The following is a 13,011-nucleotide window of genomic DNA, read 5'->3' as shown; positions in this document are numbered from 1 at the left end:
AGAAGGACTGTTGCAATAGTATGACAATATTTGTCTCTACAAATGGAAACACAAGAGAGCTCTAGCTCTCCTTGAAATTAAACGAGTAAATCAAGTAAGACAAAACTCTGAGTACTTTAAAAAAAAATCCCTATAAACCACTCGAAAAATCCATAATTATGACTTTTAAAGTGTACTACTGTATATCCCATGAGTGGTTCCTCCATACACAGGCCTCTGGAGTTTTCTTGTGTGGTGAGAGAAGAAAAGTCATCAGGGGTTAAGATGTGCAATGTGCACGTATAATTTGTGGCCTGTCGCCTGACTAATCAGTTTTTTAGTGATCCATTACTCTGCATTATTTATGCTAAGTAGCCATTCGGGATCATTTATAATGAGCATTACTCTAAAGATATCTTAAAGGCATTCAATAACACAAACACACACTTCAATAGATAACACACACATAATACCACTTTAATCCTGACATGCTTTCACAAACATGCACACATTTCAGCATCACTGTGGTTTTACACTCATTGCATAAATCTCTCAGCCTAAATGTACACTAGCATCACAAATAACTATCAAAATTTGTGTCAGGTCAGTGGAGGGACAAAACAACATGCTTCAACAGACCGCCAGCAACCATGCAATGCCACAAACAAACAATACGGCTCATTTTCCCTTGAAGTGCCTATTTTGATGAATCTGTGATGCACAGTTGTTAAGCCCTACGTAATGAGCCCCAGAGCTGTGCATTCCTCTTTAAAATGACCTTTCAGAATTTATCAAGCACGTTATGGAGGATATCCAGATGCTTCCACCACATGTTGGGCTGCTTGCAGACATGTCACAGAGGATGTAGCACACATATCAGAGGCTACGAGTGATCGGTCCTACAAGTCGCATACACATCAGAGACCACATGAGCAACATATGCGCTCAAACACTCACACAGACATCAGAGACCAGGGATGGAAACTCTACTAACACATACACATTTCAGAGACCATGAGCGATGAACTGGACATCTCTCACACACAATATACACACTTCAGAGACCAAAGTGAAAAGTTGTCATCCTTACACACACACACACTCACTCACACACACATTCAAATCCATAGCCTACACCAGGGGCGGACTTACCCATTAGGTAAAGGCAGGCCACCGCCTTGGGCTCCCAAAAGCCAAGGGCCCCCTAAAATTATTTTCATATACGAGATGCGCATTACGCACTGACATGCAGCTTTTACGATGTACCCCACCTATTGTCACATTTCACTTCCAATTTTTGAGGGTAAATAAAGAAAAACGTATACGCTGTAATTATGAAACAAAGCATTATACTTGTACTAGACAAGTGTGAAATTACTGTGGATAAAAAAAATTATACTCTGAAACCCATGTGGATTTACACAATTTGAGAAAGTCAAAAAGTGTTACTTTGTGCCCTGCTCTCCCCTGCTACTGTACTAAAGTATGAGTTTCTTACATATGCAAAAAGCCTGCACACACGCACACACACATACACACACTCACATTCACATTAAGGATGCATAAGGCCAGTGGATATGCAAAAGCACAAAAAAGGCACAATAATGAATAATGCAGTGAGCAGCAAAAACAGCTGACAGTTTAAATGTGTGAGAGAGAAAGGACAAATCAGGATCGATACAAAGAAAGAAAGAAAGAAAGAAAGAAAGAAAGAAAGAAAGAAAGAAAGAAAGAAAGAAAGAAAGAAAGAAAGAAAGAAAGAAAATATTAATAACATGGTTCATTACTGCTGAAACGATGACAACATCTAACTAAAGCCAACATTTCAATGCAAACCTCCGGCTCACAATTCATAATGAAAAAGGAAATCTCTATCACAGTTATCATTCATGAATAATCATCCATATTTTCACTTAAACATTTGGACATTTGATGAAGATCTGTTCAGAGAGTACCCTAGAGAGTAACAATACACCTACACAAGCCAGGAGACTGATTCAGTCCAACTCAATGTGATTGTATAATGTACACTTGTGCAGCAATTATACTTCTACTTCAAATTAAAAGCAGTTATGATCTCCACTCATCAGTCTGCTGAAACAGTGACAATGAACCAGGCATTTCAACACAAGCTGCATTCCTTCGTGAACTAATTTAGACTTTATAATGAAAAGGATTTGATAAAGATACTGTTCGGTCCTTAACTCTATAGAGAACCAAAAGCCACACACCTGATACGTCCAGTAAGGATTGTGTATTGTGCACATGTGCTTGAGGATATACAGATCTATAGCCTCTATTTGTGGTGTATCTGTACTAAAATAAAAGCAGTAATGATTTGCTGACTATGATACATTCCTCTGATCTACAATCTATGGTGGCCCATAGTGCACAGCACAACAAAATCTCCACAACACAATGCATAGAACTAATTTCATTGTGTTGTGGCTTGTTTCTGATGTGGTGTGGAGATTTTGTTGTTTTGTGCACTACTGGGCCACAGCAGCAATTCCTTCAAAGTATGTTAAAACACTTTCTAATGGAAAATGAGCTCAAACTTATAATATGTAGTCCAGCAAGATAGATAGATACTGCTATAGCTCTTAACATAACAGAATCTTGTAGAAAATTCCTTTGCAGCTGAGATGAGGGGGGAGGTCCCTCTGTGCCCCACGAGCTTATTAACGGTTTTGTGATTCCCTTGTAAAGATGAAATCTGTCAAAACATGAGGGAGGAGCTGTGTGGGTGAAGAACGGGGGTGTTTCTTACCGAAAACTAAGTTGCTCCGAACGGAGGTCGCCAGAAGCATCGTCAAGGCCGCGAGCGCCCTGAGAGCGGCCCGCTGGAATGCAGAGAATGTCATACTCTGACGCGCGCGCATCCCGCTCATCCTTCCAGTGCGTTAAAGCCAACAGTCCTCTCGAGGCACGGAAAAGTGGAGAAGCTCGGCGAGGCGCTTACTGGAAGAAAGGACACACACATACACACTCATTACCAGACGGGGAGCGCCGATCGGTCGCACTGATGCTGAGGACACACACACTTCACTCACGCGTTGCCCCAGTGCGTCCATTGATCGTCTCGTGTCACTCGCAGTGTGTGATGTGTGACGCAGTGATCGAAAACATTCCCTTCGTCACTCAGTAACCCTGAAAACGACTCTGAATCGACAAACGCAACGTAAAAGCGAGCGCGTGTCTGACAGTAATTGAGATTTGTAGAGAGCTGCCCCCGAAATCTTCCAGGTAGCCTTTAACACCGCTCTCATTTATTCTCCCGCTCGCGAGAGGAAGAATCACCTGTCGCCCGTTGAGAATTCAGCACGCAGCCTCACGCGACCGTGGCCCAAACCGCGCGCGCGCGCACTCACTTCATACTCCAGGTCGTTTGGCTGCCTATTCCTCTCGCTTAGAGCGCCTTTGTGAACTGTGCAAGTCATGGCGGTTGCCTGCGGGGCGAGCGTGCGATCGCGCGCAGAGATGCTCTGTATTTTTGTGCAACTATAGATGCAACTATAGAGGGAGGCAAGGACGGACAGTGGCTGCCAAACTATGTGTGGATGTTCAGCGCGACCAGCGAAGCCTTGCCTCATCTCGACTGTTGGGATGAGGTGATGATACCTGCTGCAATTGTATGACACACGACCCAAAACGGAGCTACCCGCGCCGCCTCCCTCACTCATCGCATCTTTCTTCGTACTTCTCCTCTTTATCCACCCCCACCCCCCAGCTGAGCACCAGTCCCGACTCACCCGCGCAACCAGGACGCCCCACCGAACCACGGAAAACAGTAGCAGGTGCACACAGTCCGAGCGCGCTGAATGCAGAAGGAGCGGCAGGGATGTGATGGGGAGGGGAAAAGCGAGGGGGCAAAGCAACCATCAGTGCATTAACAGTAAGCCTAAGCACACTTTAACATCAACCCCCTTTCCTTCGCTCGTAGTTTAACAGTTCCGAGCTCGTTGGACGGTTTCCTGCCCGGTGCGCCCGTCAGGAGGACAAGCGCGCACGGATCCAAGCGCATTCCAGAGCACGAGCGTGCCCCTATTTACAAACCTGACAGGTGTCTCCCCCCACCCCCCTCAGCATAAGCGCCAGGACACCAGCTACAATAATACCCCTGCGTGTCTGTGTGCTCAAAAGGAGGGCAGATTACAATACGCACCGTTATAAGCGCTCCTCGTGATGCCCGTCGGCTTCGTCGGTTCTGGAGTGTTGGACCAGTCTATGCCTGCTGGCGCTCACACTAAGGTCCCAAAGGATCTGTCTGTCTTGGTTCCCGTTCCGCCCTCCGCTGTCTTTTTGTTTTTCTTGCCTTTTCCTCTCTCCACGGCTACCGTTCACTGCAGCAAAACAGTCTGTCTCAAAACACGGAGAAAGGGAGGGAGGCAGTGAGGAGGGATGGAGGGAGGGTGCAGGCGCGCGGGGTGGAGGGGGAGGGGTGGAGATTTTCATACGATTTGGCCGTACCATTTGGATAACAGGGCTAGACCATACTGCCTGAGAGAGATTATTTTTATTATTGTTGTTGATGATATATATTTTAGAAGTGCGTAAAGTTTGTGGCCTTAGTCTGTTTTTAGAGGGATCTCACGAAACGTATAACATTATTATTTATTTTAATATTCGTTTATTTATTTATTTGTTTGTTTAATGTTTTTCGGTAAACAGACTACAACAAATAGGCTAAAGAACATAATCGTTTAGGCTATTATATTTATTAATATAAATTATACTTTATTCATGAATAATAATTGTTGAGACTAGTGCAAAATAGTTTTGTTACGAATTAATTAATTTGTATTTTTTGAAGTTCAAAATGCAAAATTAAAAATTAATTTGAAATTGAGAAATTAATTTCTGGTTGAGTAAATGTGCAAACAATACGTTTGCTTATTTAATTTAGCCTAAAAAACACGTTAAAATGTGCAATTTTTACAACCAATTAGAAAAGTGTAAATACTGGATAGATGGATGGATGGATGAAATATGGTCCTCTTCAAATAATTTACACAGAATTAAAAAACATTTAGATATACAGTAAAGAAACTCATTCGTAAATATTTGTGTAATGTACAAAACGTCTGGTACCAGTCTTTGAGATGAATGTTTTTTGTTTGTTTTGTTTTTCAAAGGCTTAGTTTCATGAAAACAATGTCGCAATAAATGTTCACGGATCTGAAAATATGTATTATTTTCTTCATCCACATTTTCGGGGTGAAATGTAAACAGCAGGACCAGGTTTTCCTGAGGTTCCCCCTTTATATGGGCTGGTGGCGGCGCGAGGTGTGGTCTCGTGAACAGAGTCCCCGCGCGAGCCGGGCTCTGGAGACCCCGCCGGCTGCTCGGGAGGCCCGCGAGAGGAGGAGGAGGAGGGGGGGAGGAGGGGGAGGAGAGGGCGTTGCGACTTGCGAGAGGATTTAAGGATTAGTTCTGCACGCGGATTACTCGCTGTGCGGTGCAGGGGACGCACGGGGTTAAACATGGACGACTGCACGAGAGGCAGATACCCCGAGAGAGCAGCTACTCGGTCAGCGTGGCGGTGGCTCGAGCAGCCAACCGGAGCTTCGGGGCGGGACACTTACGGCCCAAATCACTCCACGCTTGTGTTTAATGTCAGCAGCAGCCTACAGTCTGTCGGCTTTTATTCATTTCACGGAGTGAATAAACCATGACACAGATTAGACAGTGGAAAAGTAATCCCTTTATGCGGTAAATAAAAAGATACAGTATGTTTGAAGTGTTATCACCCCCGCTTGTCTTCATCACTGATACGGATGAGACAGTAGTTACATCTACCGGTTAGGAGACTGTTCCCAGAAAGCGCTCGGTTATAATCATTCCACACAGAAATAGTTCAGCCTATCGGGTTGAGAAAATATTCAGGCAACTGTAGCCTATTTCAGTCTGCGAAGCGCTGTCCAGTGTACCTTCAGTTTCCAGTGTTTGGAAACAGAGCCCATGCCCATTTCATCATTTTATAGAGACGCTGACGTCATTCTCTGCAGAGCTGTGACAGTCCACGCGGTCGAGCGCGCTCGTCCGTGACCTGCGCAATTCTTTTTCTTCGACTCGCGAGTGTCCGGAAGCGCAGAAACCAACACACTAGTTTCCGAGCGGCCCAGGAAGAGAGGGATAATATTAACGGAACGTCTCAATTATCAGTTTAATGACTTGCTGAACATCTAAAATCAAATACTGCATTACAATGAGCCCTCATCTCTTTCTCTCTGTCTCCCTCTCACTTACTCAGCTTGCCTGCGGAGAGGAAAGAAAAAGAGATAGCCTAGATGAACAAGCAGGATCACATATGAATGGCAAAATTGTAGATAGAATTTCAAAGTAGGATTATTCTGGTGAAATTGCCTCGTGTGGGTAGATGAGAGAATGAAAATGAGCTCAAAGTGGATAAATGAGTGACTGAGAAACTCTCTAGTGAACATTCACACTTTCAATTCAGATAAATGCATGACAGGGTGAAGGAGGGTTTCCTGGGAGAGGATTTCCTGTAGAGTTTGATCAGGCAGTGCAGAGGTGAGATTCCTCTCTATCTCTATTCCGTAATGACCGGGAAGAGCCAATCACACCGTTCGCTGGGAAATCAATAGGACACTGATGTCTCTCTCTATCTCTCTGGCAGGCTTTCATTCTTTCTCCATCTTTCTCTCTCTCCCAAGTGCAACTGAGGATAATTCTCTTCACGTTAGAGGGACTTTATTGGCAAGGCCATAGACAAGTATATTACATCTGAACTGATTTGAGAGGGTAAAGGGGGCAAGAATGCATTAAAAAGAAAAATGGCAATTTTTACTGTTTTAGAAATGTGGGATAAAAACGTAAAATAATCAAGCATAGTGTATTGAAAGTTTCCAAACCACTGCATTTTGTGACTTGTGACGTTGACCTTTCTTTTTAATTAACAGGGGATTTTTTTAACAATAATAGTCTACTTAAAAGTATAATACCAAAAGTGGTTTGTTGGAATAAGGATTCATTCACAAAAAAAATTTTATAAGGTACATTGCATCCTCTACATAATATGCTGCACCTCTTAAAAAAAAAAAGAAAAAAAAGAAAAGAAAAAAGTGTGAGTAAAAATCTACAAAAATCAAGAGTTCTCTTGCAAGCTACCAAACCGTTGCATATCGTTTGCAAACTGGTGAATATTTAAATAACTGCAGAAAAAACTCATACGCTTTTAAATTTTTTCTAGGTATAATAAATTAATGTTTTATTATTGTTCTCATAACGAATAGTTTATTGCTAGTCATGCACAAGAGTGGATACATTCACAAAAATGTTATATGCATCGCATCCTCTGTGACGGATGAGCATCGTAAGACCTATTTATGCATAAAAAAAGCCATCATCCCGCGATGGCGTCATTAGCCACTCATCTCTGCCGGGACTCGAACCCGGAGCCTCTGGATTAGAAGTCCAGCGCGCTATTCCATTGCGCCACAGAGACAGAGCCACATGATGCAGCGTTAAACGAGGTTATATTCTGCATCAGTACCGCATTCTGCAGCATCAGGACCAGTACCCTGCGCGTGCTGTAAGTGCGTCATGGGTCGCTAGGGGGCGCACGCGCTTCTCTCGCCTGACGTCGTGCTGCAATGGCGGACAGCCGCCCTCAGCATCCGAAAGATAAATAATCATGCTTCATTTTGAACACTTTTTTGAAAACGACAATCGTAGAAGTCTCAGAAACTCTACACATCCTCTATGTTATTTAAATTACTACCAAAGTTCAAACAAACGGTAATTATTTCGCGAGGCCTACTCTTAATAATCATCTATCAACGGTATTCTGGACAAAACAAACAAAATCCGTGAGAGAAATAAATAACATTAACTTTACCTGAAAAGCGGAGTTTTGTTGAGTAATTATTTGTTTATTTTCAAATTAGCCCGTTATAAAATGAAATACCCGTCACTTTTTAGATCATGGGGTTTCAAGCTCCTGAAAATAACCATAGGCTATACTAATAAAATACAAAGGCAGCTATTTTGTGCATTAAGACCCATTTAGCGTGAAAACAGTGAACATGATATTATAAAGGCATTAAATAATTTGTATTCTGTCAAAAATGGAAAATAGGAAACTACTTTGTAGGCTATTAAATTAACGATGAATTCTCTTCAACATTAGAGTATTAGAGTACCCTTGAATGTATAAATCTGAAGAGAAACATTTTCAATTCAATTTGTACAGCACTTTTCATAAATATTATTACAAAGACGCTTTACAGAGATTAGTACCATACAACCTCGAGGAGATAAAGGCAACAACATGAATAAGAAATTCTGTAATGTACATTAGCTAATTCATGACCATATATATATATATATATATACACTGTAAGGAAAGAGAGAGGAACTGCGTTATTTATGTTCATAAAATATATATAAGGAGAGAGTGAGGATGCATAATTTTTCAACTGTTAAAACCTATGGCAATAATGAAACAAAAATAGTTACTCGGTACTCATCATTAATCTAATGGTTTCTACTTTATAAATAAAACTGATACATGTGTTAAGAATCACTATTAAACAGAGTTCAAAAAATACTTTCAAAGGACCCTATAAGGTCGCTAGATCTCAGTTTGAAAACCTGAATACTTAAATACTAAATACTGAAACTGAACATGATTTGTTTATTCTTGACCACAACAAGTGGATGGGCAAGCCTTCTAATTTCAGATGCAGATAAATATGTTCAGATCGCTTTAATTAGGTTTTTTTTTATATTGAAGAGGAAGGGAAGTGATGAGAGACCAGGTGCTTTAGGACTCCAGGATGGAGTTTTTCAATAAACATTCAGTGTAGTGATTGCATGTAGTCTGTAATCCAAACCAATCCATTTTACGACATTACCATTTAAATGAAAAAAGCCCACAGCAATCCCTGTCATTACCATTCAGGTGAACAAGATTCAAGGAGAATAATTTAACCTGTGCAGCCAGATTTCAACATTTGGGTTTATTTAAAATACTAACAAGATTCTAATCACGCTTTCTTATTAGCAGTTAACTTACTACTGGTACCATCATGATGACACATGAAGGCAACAAATATAAATGTTTTATATGCATTGTCTCAAAAAAGTATCATTATAGATGCAAATGCAACAGGAAATTGAATGGAGAAAAACATTATGTGAGTCATATTACGATCTTCACCTCTTCATGTCATTACTGAGTAATGCTGGGCGGAAATCACACAACAACATTTCTCACATATACAGAGTCTAGATGTTTAATTGTTGAAGACTCCTCGATCTTGCAGGTTTGCATTGCACAACATCAGAAAGATCAATCCTTTCCTATAGGAGCACACTGCACAACTTCTTGTCCAGGCCCTTGTCATTTTTAGGCTGGACTACTGCAATGCTCTTCTGGCTGGACTTCCATCTAGCACAATCAAACCTCTACAAATGATTCAGAATGCAGCGGCACGACTGGTCTTCAACTAGCCCATGTTACACCTCTCTTTATCTTCTTGCACTGGCCCCCTCCAGAAGTCTGAGATCCACTAGTGAGCGACACCTCATGGTACCATCACAGAGAGGCTCAAAATCACTTTCCAGAACATTCTCATTCACCATTCCTGGCTGGTGGAATGATTTTCCCACCCCTATCTGGAATACTCAATCCCTGAATTTTTTCAAGCGGCAGCTGAAAACTCATCTCCTTTGAAGATACTTGACTTCATCATAAAAAATAAAAAGTGTCTTTCTCTTAATGTTTTCCTTCTCTTTCTAGCTTATTTGAACAATGCCTAAAACTTGGCATTATAAGCACTTCCTGTATCTGTTTGCATCTTTAATAAGAACTGCTTCATATATCCTCCAATTGTAAGTCGCTTTGGATAAAAGTGTCTGCAAAATGACTAAAGGTGAATGTAAATGTGAAGGGCTTTTGCTACCCAAAGTGATTTTATTAAACTGAAGTGAAATCAAGCACACACAAGTCAACATTTTTGGAAATACTGCAGTGACACAATAAAACAAGGCAAATGCTCAGCCCACTCCTCATATTTACATATATAAAGTTCATTTTAAATGAAAAGTCAAGTGTTATGCCCATCTTTTCCAGTTTACCAATATGCAAGGCATTCAACATGAAAAAACACTGAGGATATTTTTTGGGTTGATATATATTTTTTATTTTATGAATTATTTTTATTATATTAATGTATTTGGCCCTTCTAGACCACTTCTCAGATAAACAAAAGAACACCACTTTCTCGAAGTCCACGTCTTCTTCATTTGTGTGTCTCGCCCAGTCCTGTCATGTCTATGGATTTACATGGCAGCAAGACCGATCGAGGTGAGAACAGTCAAAGCTATGACAATGTAGGCAGAACGATAGACTTCAGGAATCTTAAAACCCTTCCCAAGATCCCACGCCTGAAAGAAAGAGACAAAGAGATATTTATTGTATCAAAAATGGAACAAAAACAGTACTATTATGAAATTGTATTATTATATAAAATAGCTGTTTTCAGTTTCAATATTTTTTTAAATGTAAATTATTCCTGTGACGAAAAGCTGAATTTTCTGGTTATTTTCTTCTTATTATCGATGTTAAAAACAGTTTTGACACCAAGATCATTCAGTTAATTCACAAAAAATACAAAAGGACAGCATTTATAAGCTAAAACAAAATATCATTAACATTATAAATGTATTTTTATCCATTTAATGCATCTTAGATTTAATACATTTATAAATATTATTAAATATTAATTCCTTAGTCTTACTGACCCAAAACATGTGAACCGTATTAGTCTTAATTTCACATTTAGATCACATATTTGGTAACATACAACTTGTTACACTGTCATGAGTCATTATCACAGCAGGAAAGAGTCTGAATATACTTAATTATATATATATATATATATATATATATAAATATATATATGTGTGTGTACCAGATGCCGGATGCCGTTGAACGTGTGGTAAGCCACTGGGAAAGCCAGAGCAAATTTGCTGAAAGCAAGAAACTGGGGCCCAAAAGTCATGGAGTGAATCAAATCAAGGTAATACGGGTAACTCTCAGGTAACACCAACGCAGCAAGTGCAAACACAGAGATTCCTGAGAAACAAAATATCAACATCTATTTTTATAATAAATATGCAACAATGTAGTCAGGAACACCAGACGATAACTACAGTGATAACTATAAAGTTTTAGTCCACATCACAGCTATAACAATAACAACACAATGGAAAGACATAGTTGGAATCACCTTCAGAATCTTTTTTCCAGCTGATGAACAATAAAAACACTGACAGCCAATCAGAATCCAAGTGCTTCAGCATTTAAAGCGGCAAACAACATGATAAACAGAATGTTATCATGCTTTGATGTGGATGCTAATATATTTATCATTATATTTTTTTTCCTGACATCCTTTAAACACAGTATTTATGTTAGCTACCTGAACTCAGTGCTACGCCTGTTCCTCTGTGTGAGATGGACATCATCATGGGGACAGACCACCTGAAAACACCAAAGCCGTTCATTCAATGTTTGTTTGTTTTTTGGACAATTTAGATACATAACATTCAAAACTCATCACATTTCTTTTTAAACCAACATCCTCTCACATATAATCCTGTAGATAGTATGATCCAAACACTCCAAGAAGCAGACGTGTTAACACTCACTTGTAGATGCTTATATGTGGGGAGACAGGTCGGTTGAGTTGTGTGTTTTTTGCCCAAAACTTGTTCATTTCCTCTTTTGCTGCAGTTCCCATAGGAACTGCACTGAGAAAGAAAAAAAAAACCAGGAACTTTATACATTAATACGAATTCTTCATTTGAAAATGTTTTAGTAACACACAAAAATACTCACGGTCTGTAGAGTACACCAAACTGTGAGCGTGACAAACACAGACCCTGCCGGGCCACTGTCCTTGAACACAAAGAAACCACATATATTTTTCAGGCAAGTATAAAACTGACACATTTAAGTATAATTGCACATTTTGATACAGTTAAAACTGTGCACCAGGGACACCTAGGTATTCTGTACATTTGAAATATCCCATATCTGGCCTTTAACTGGTCAGAAAACATTAGTACTTGACCTTTTCGTAATATGGCCTTGAACACTTTGAAGACAACAACAGCAGAGACCTGGCATATGAAGATTCACTGCTTGTGTTTATATAAATCACATAATACGACATAAGTAACGTCTTCTATAGTTAATCCTAAAAATCTAAAAATCTCAATCTGCCAAATCTGCTAAATATAGTCAATGCATATGACAGGACTCCAGAGACGAGCTCAGACATATGGACATTACAAATAAAGTGACACACAACATACTACTCAGAGTTGTTATGTAATTATTATAACTGATTTGATGTCCAGAAGATTCCAGTAGCAAGAACCTTACAGACAAACACAGCAGAATATATTATTAAAATTTTTCAAGTAACCTGATGTTTTTGCAAGAAAAATAAATGGACTGAGAATAAAAACAAAAACATAAAGCAAGGCTATAAAGATTACAGTAAATCAAAGTGCAATTGTAACTGTTAACAACATCAGCAAACCCTCAATTTTACGAATACCAATCTGTCAGCTAAGATGGCCTCAAAACGAATGTCACAACGATTCATTTCACCTTATACAAAAGAAAAAGCAAAACTGTCACATTAAAAAAATAACATGTTCGCACTGACCCATACTGACCTTAGAAGCAACGCCATGTTTTTGAGCTTGAGTGTTCGGACGTGACGCAGCCGGATGCGCTATGTCACAAACGAGTTCACTCGCCGCCGCCATTTTGGTAAGGTCAGTGCATACGCTGGGTGCTTAAAGCTGCATTCTTTATTCATTAATTTTTTTTATTGCAGAACTTGTTAAAACGTACAAGAACTGGGAAAAGACACATGGATGCATTCTAACAAACAACAATCGTAAAAAAATAAGGACAGAAAACCCATAAAATGTGCTTGCACACATGCATCAAATTATGGTATTATCCACACAAAGAAAAAAAAATTA

At 39.9% G+C, this 13,011-nt stretch overlaps 2 protein-coding genes and 1 non-coding gene across 3 annotated transcripts in view; all 3 read right to left on the bottom strand.

The window, feature by feature from the left end:
* The window catches only part of LOC132096130 (cell adhesion molecule 3-like), a 60,010-nt gene extending 55,650 nt beyond the window's left edge, over positions 1-4,360 (bottom strand). Inside the window, exons 1-2 of the mRNA XM_059501324.1 lie at positions 4,145-4,360; positions 2,750-2,940 (exon numbers count right to left, since the gene is read on the bottom strand). Coding sequence (XP_059357307.1) covers positions 2,750-2,870 — 121 coding nt within the window. The 5' untranslated portion in view covers positions 2,871-2,940; positions 4,145-4,360. The remainder of the gene's footprint in view (positions 1-2,749; positions 2,941-4,144) is intronic.
* Positions 4,361-7,373: 3,013 nt separating this feature from the next.
* trnar-ucu (transfer RNA arginine (anticodon UCU)) lies at positions 7,374-7,447 on the bottom strand. Its single transcript has one exon. It is a non-coding gene; the product is annotated as a tRNA-Arg (tRNA).
* Positions 7,448-9,887: 2,440 nt separating this feature from the next.
* Positions 9,888-12,793, bottom strand: LOC132096129 (succinate dehydrogenase cytochrome b560 subunit, mitochondrial-like). The gene is made up of 6 exons (XM_059501323.1): positions 12,697-12,793; positions 11,849-11,908; positions 11,659-11,760; positions 11,430-11,491; positions 10,920-11,083; positions 9,888-10,392 (listed from the first exon to the last, which is right to left on the bottom strand). Exons 1-6 carry the CDS (start codon positions 12,711-12,713, stop codon positions 10,288-10,290), a joined length of 510 nt encoding a protein of 169 aa, XP_059357306.1. The 5' UTR covers positions 12,714-12,793; the 3' UTR covers positions 9,888-10,287.
* Positions 12,794-13,011: the final 218 nt, after the last annotated feature.

Source organism: Carassius carassius, chromosome 20, assembly GCF_963082965.1.
Source record: "Carassius carassius chromosome 20, fCarCar2.1, whole genome shotgun sequence".
In the NCBI taxonomy this organism is placed as follows: domain Eukaryota; kingdom Metazoa; phylum Chordata; class Actinopteri; order Cypriniformes; family Cyprinidae; genus Carassius; species Carassius carassius.
Note: the sequence above shows the minus strand (reverse complement) of the source record. Positions and strands in the feature narration are given on the sequence as shown.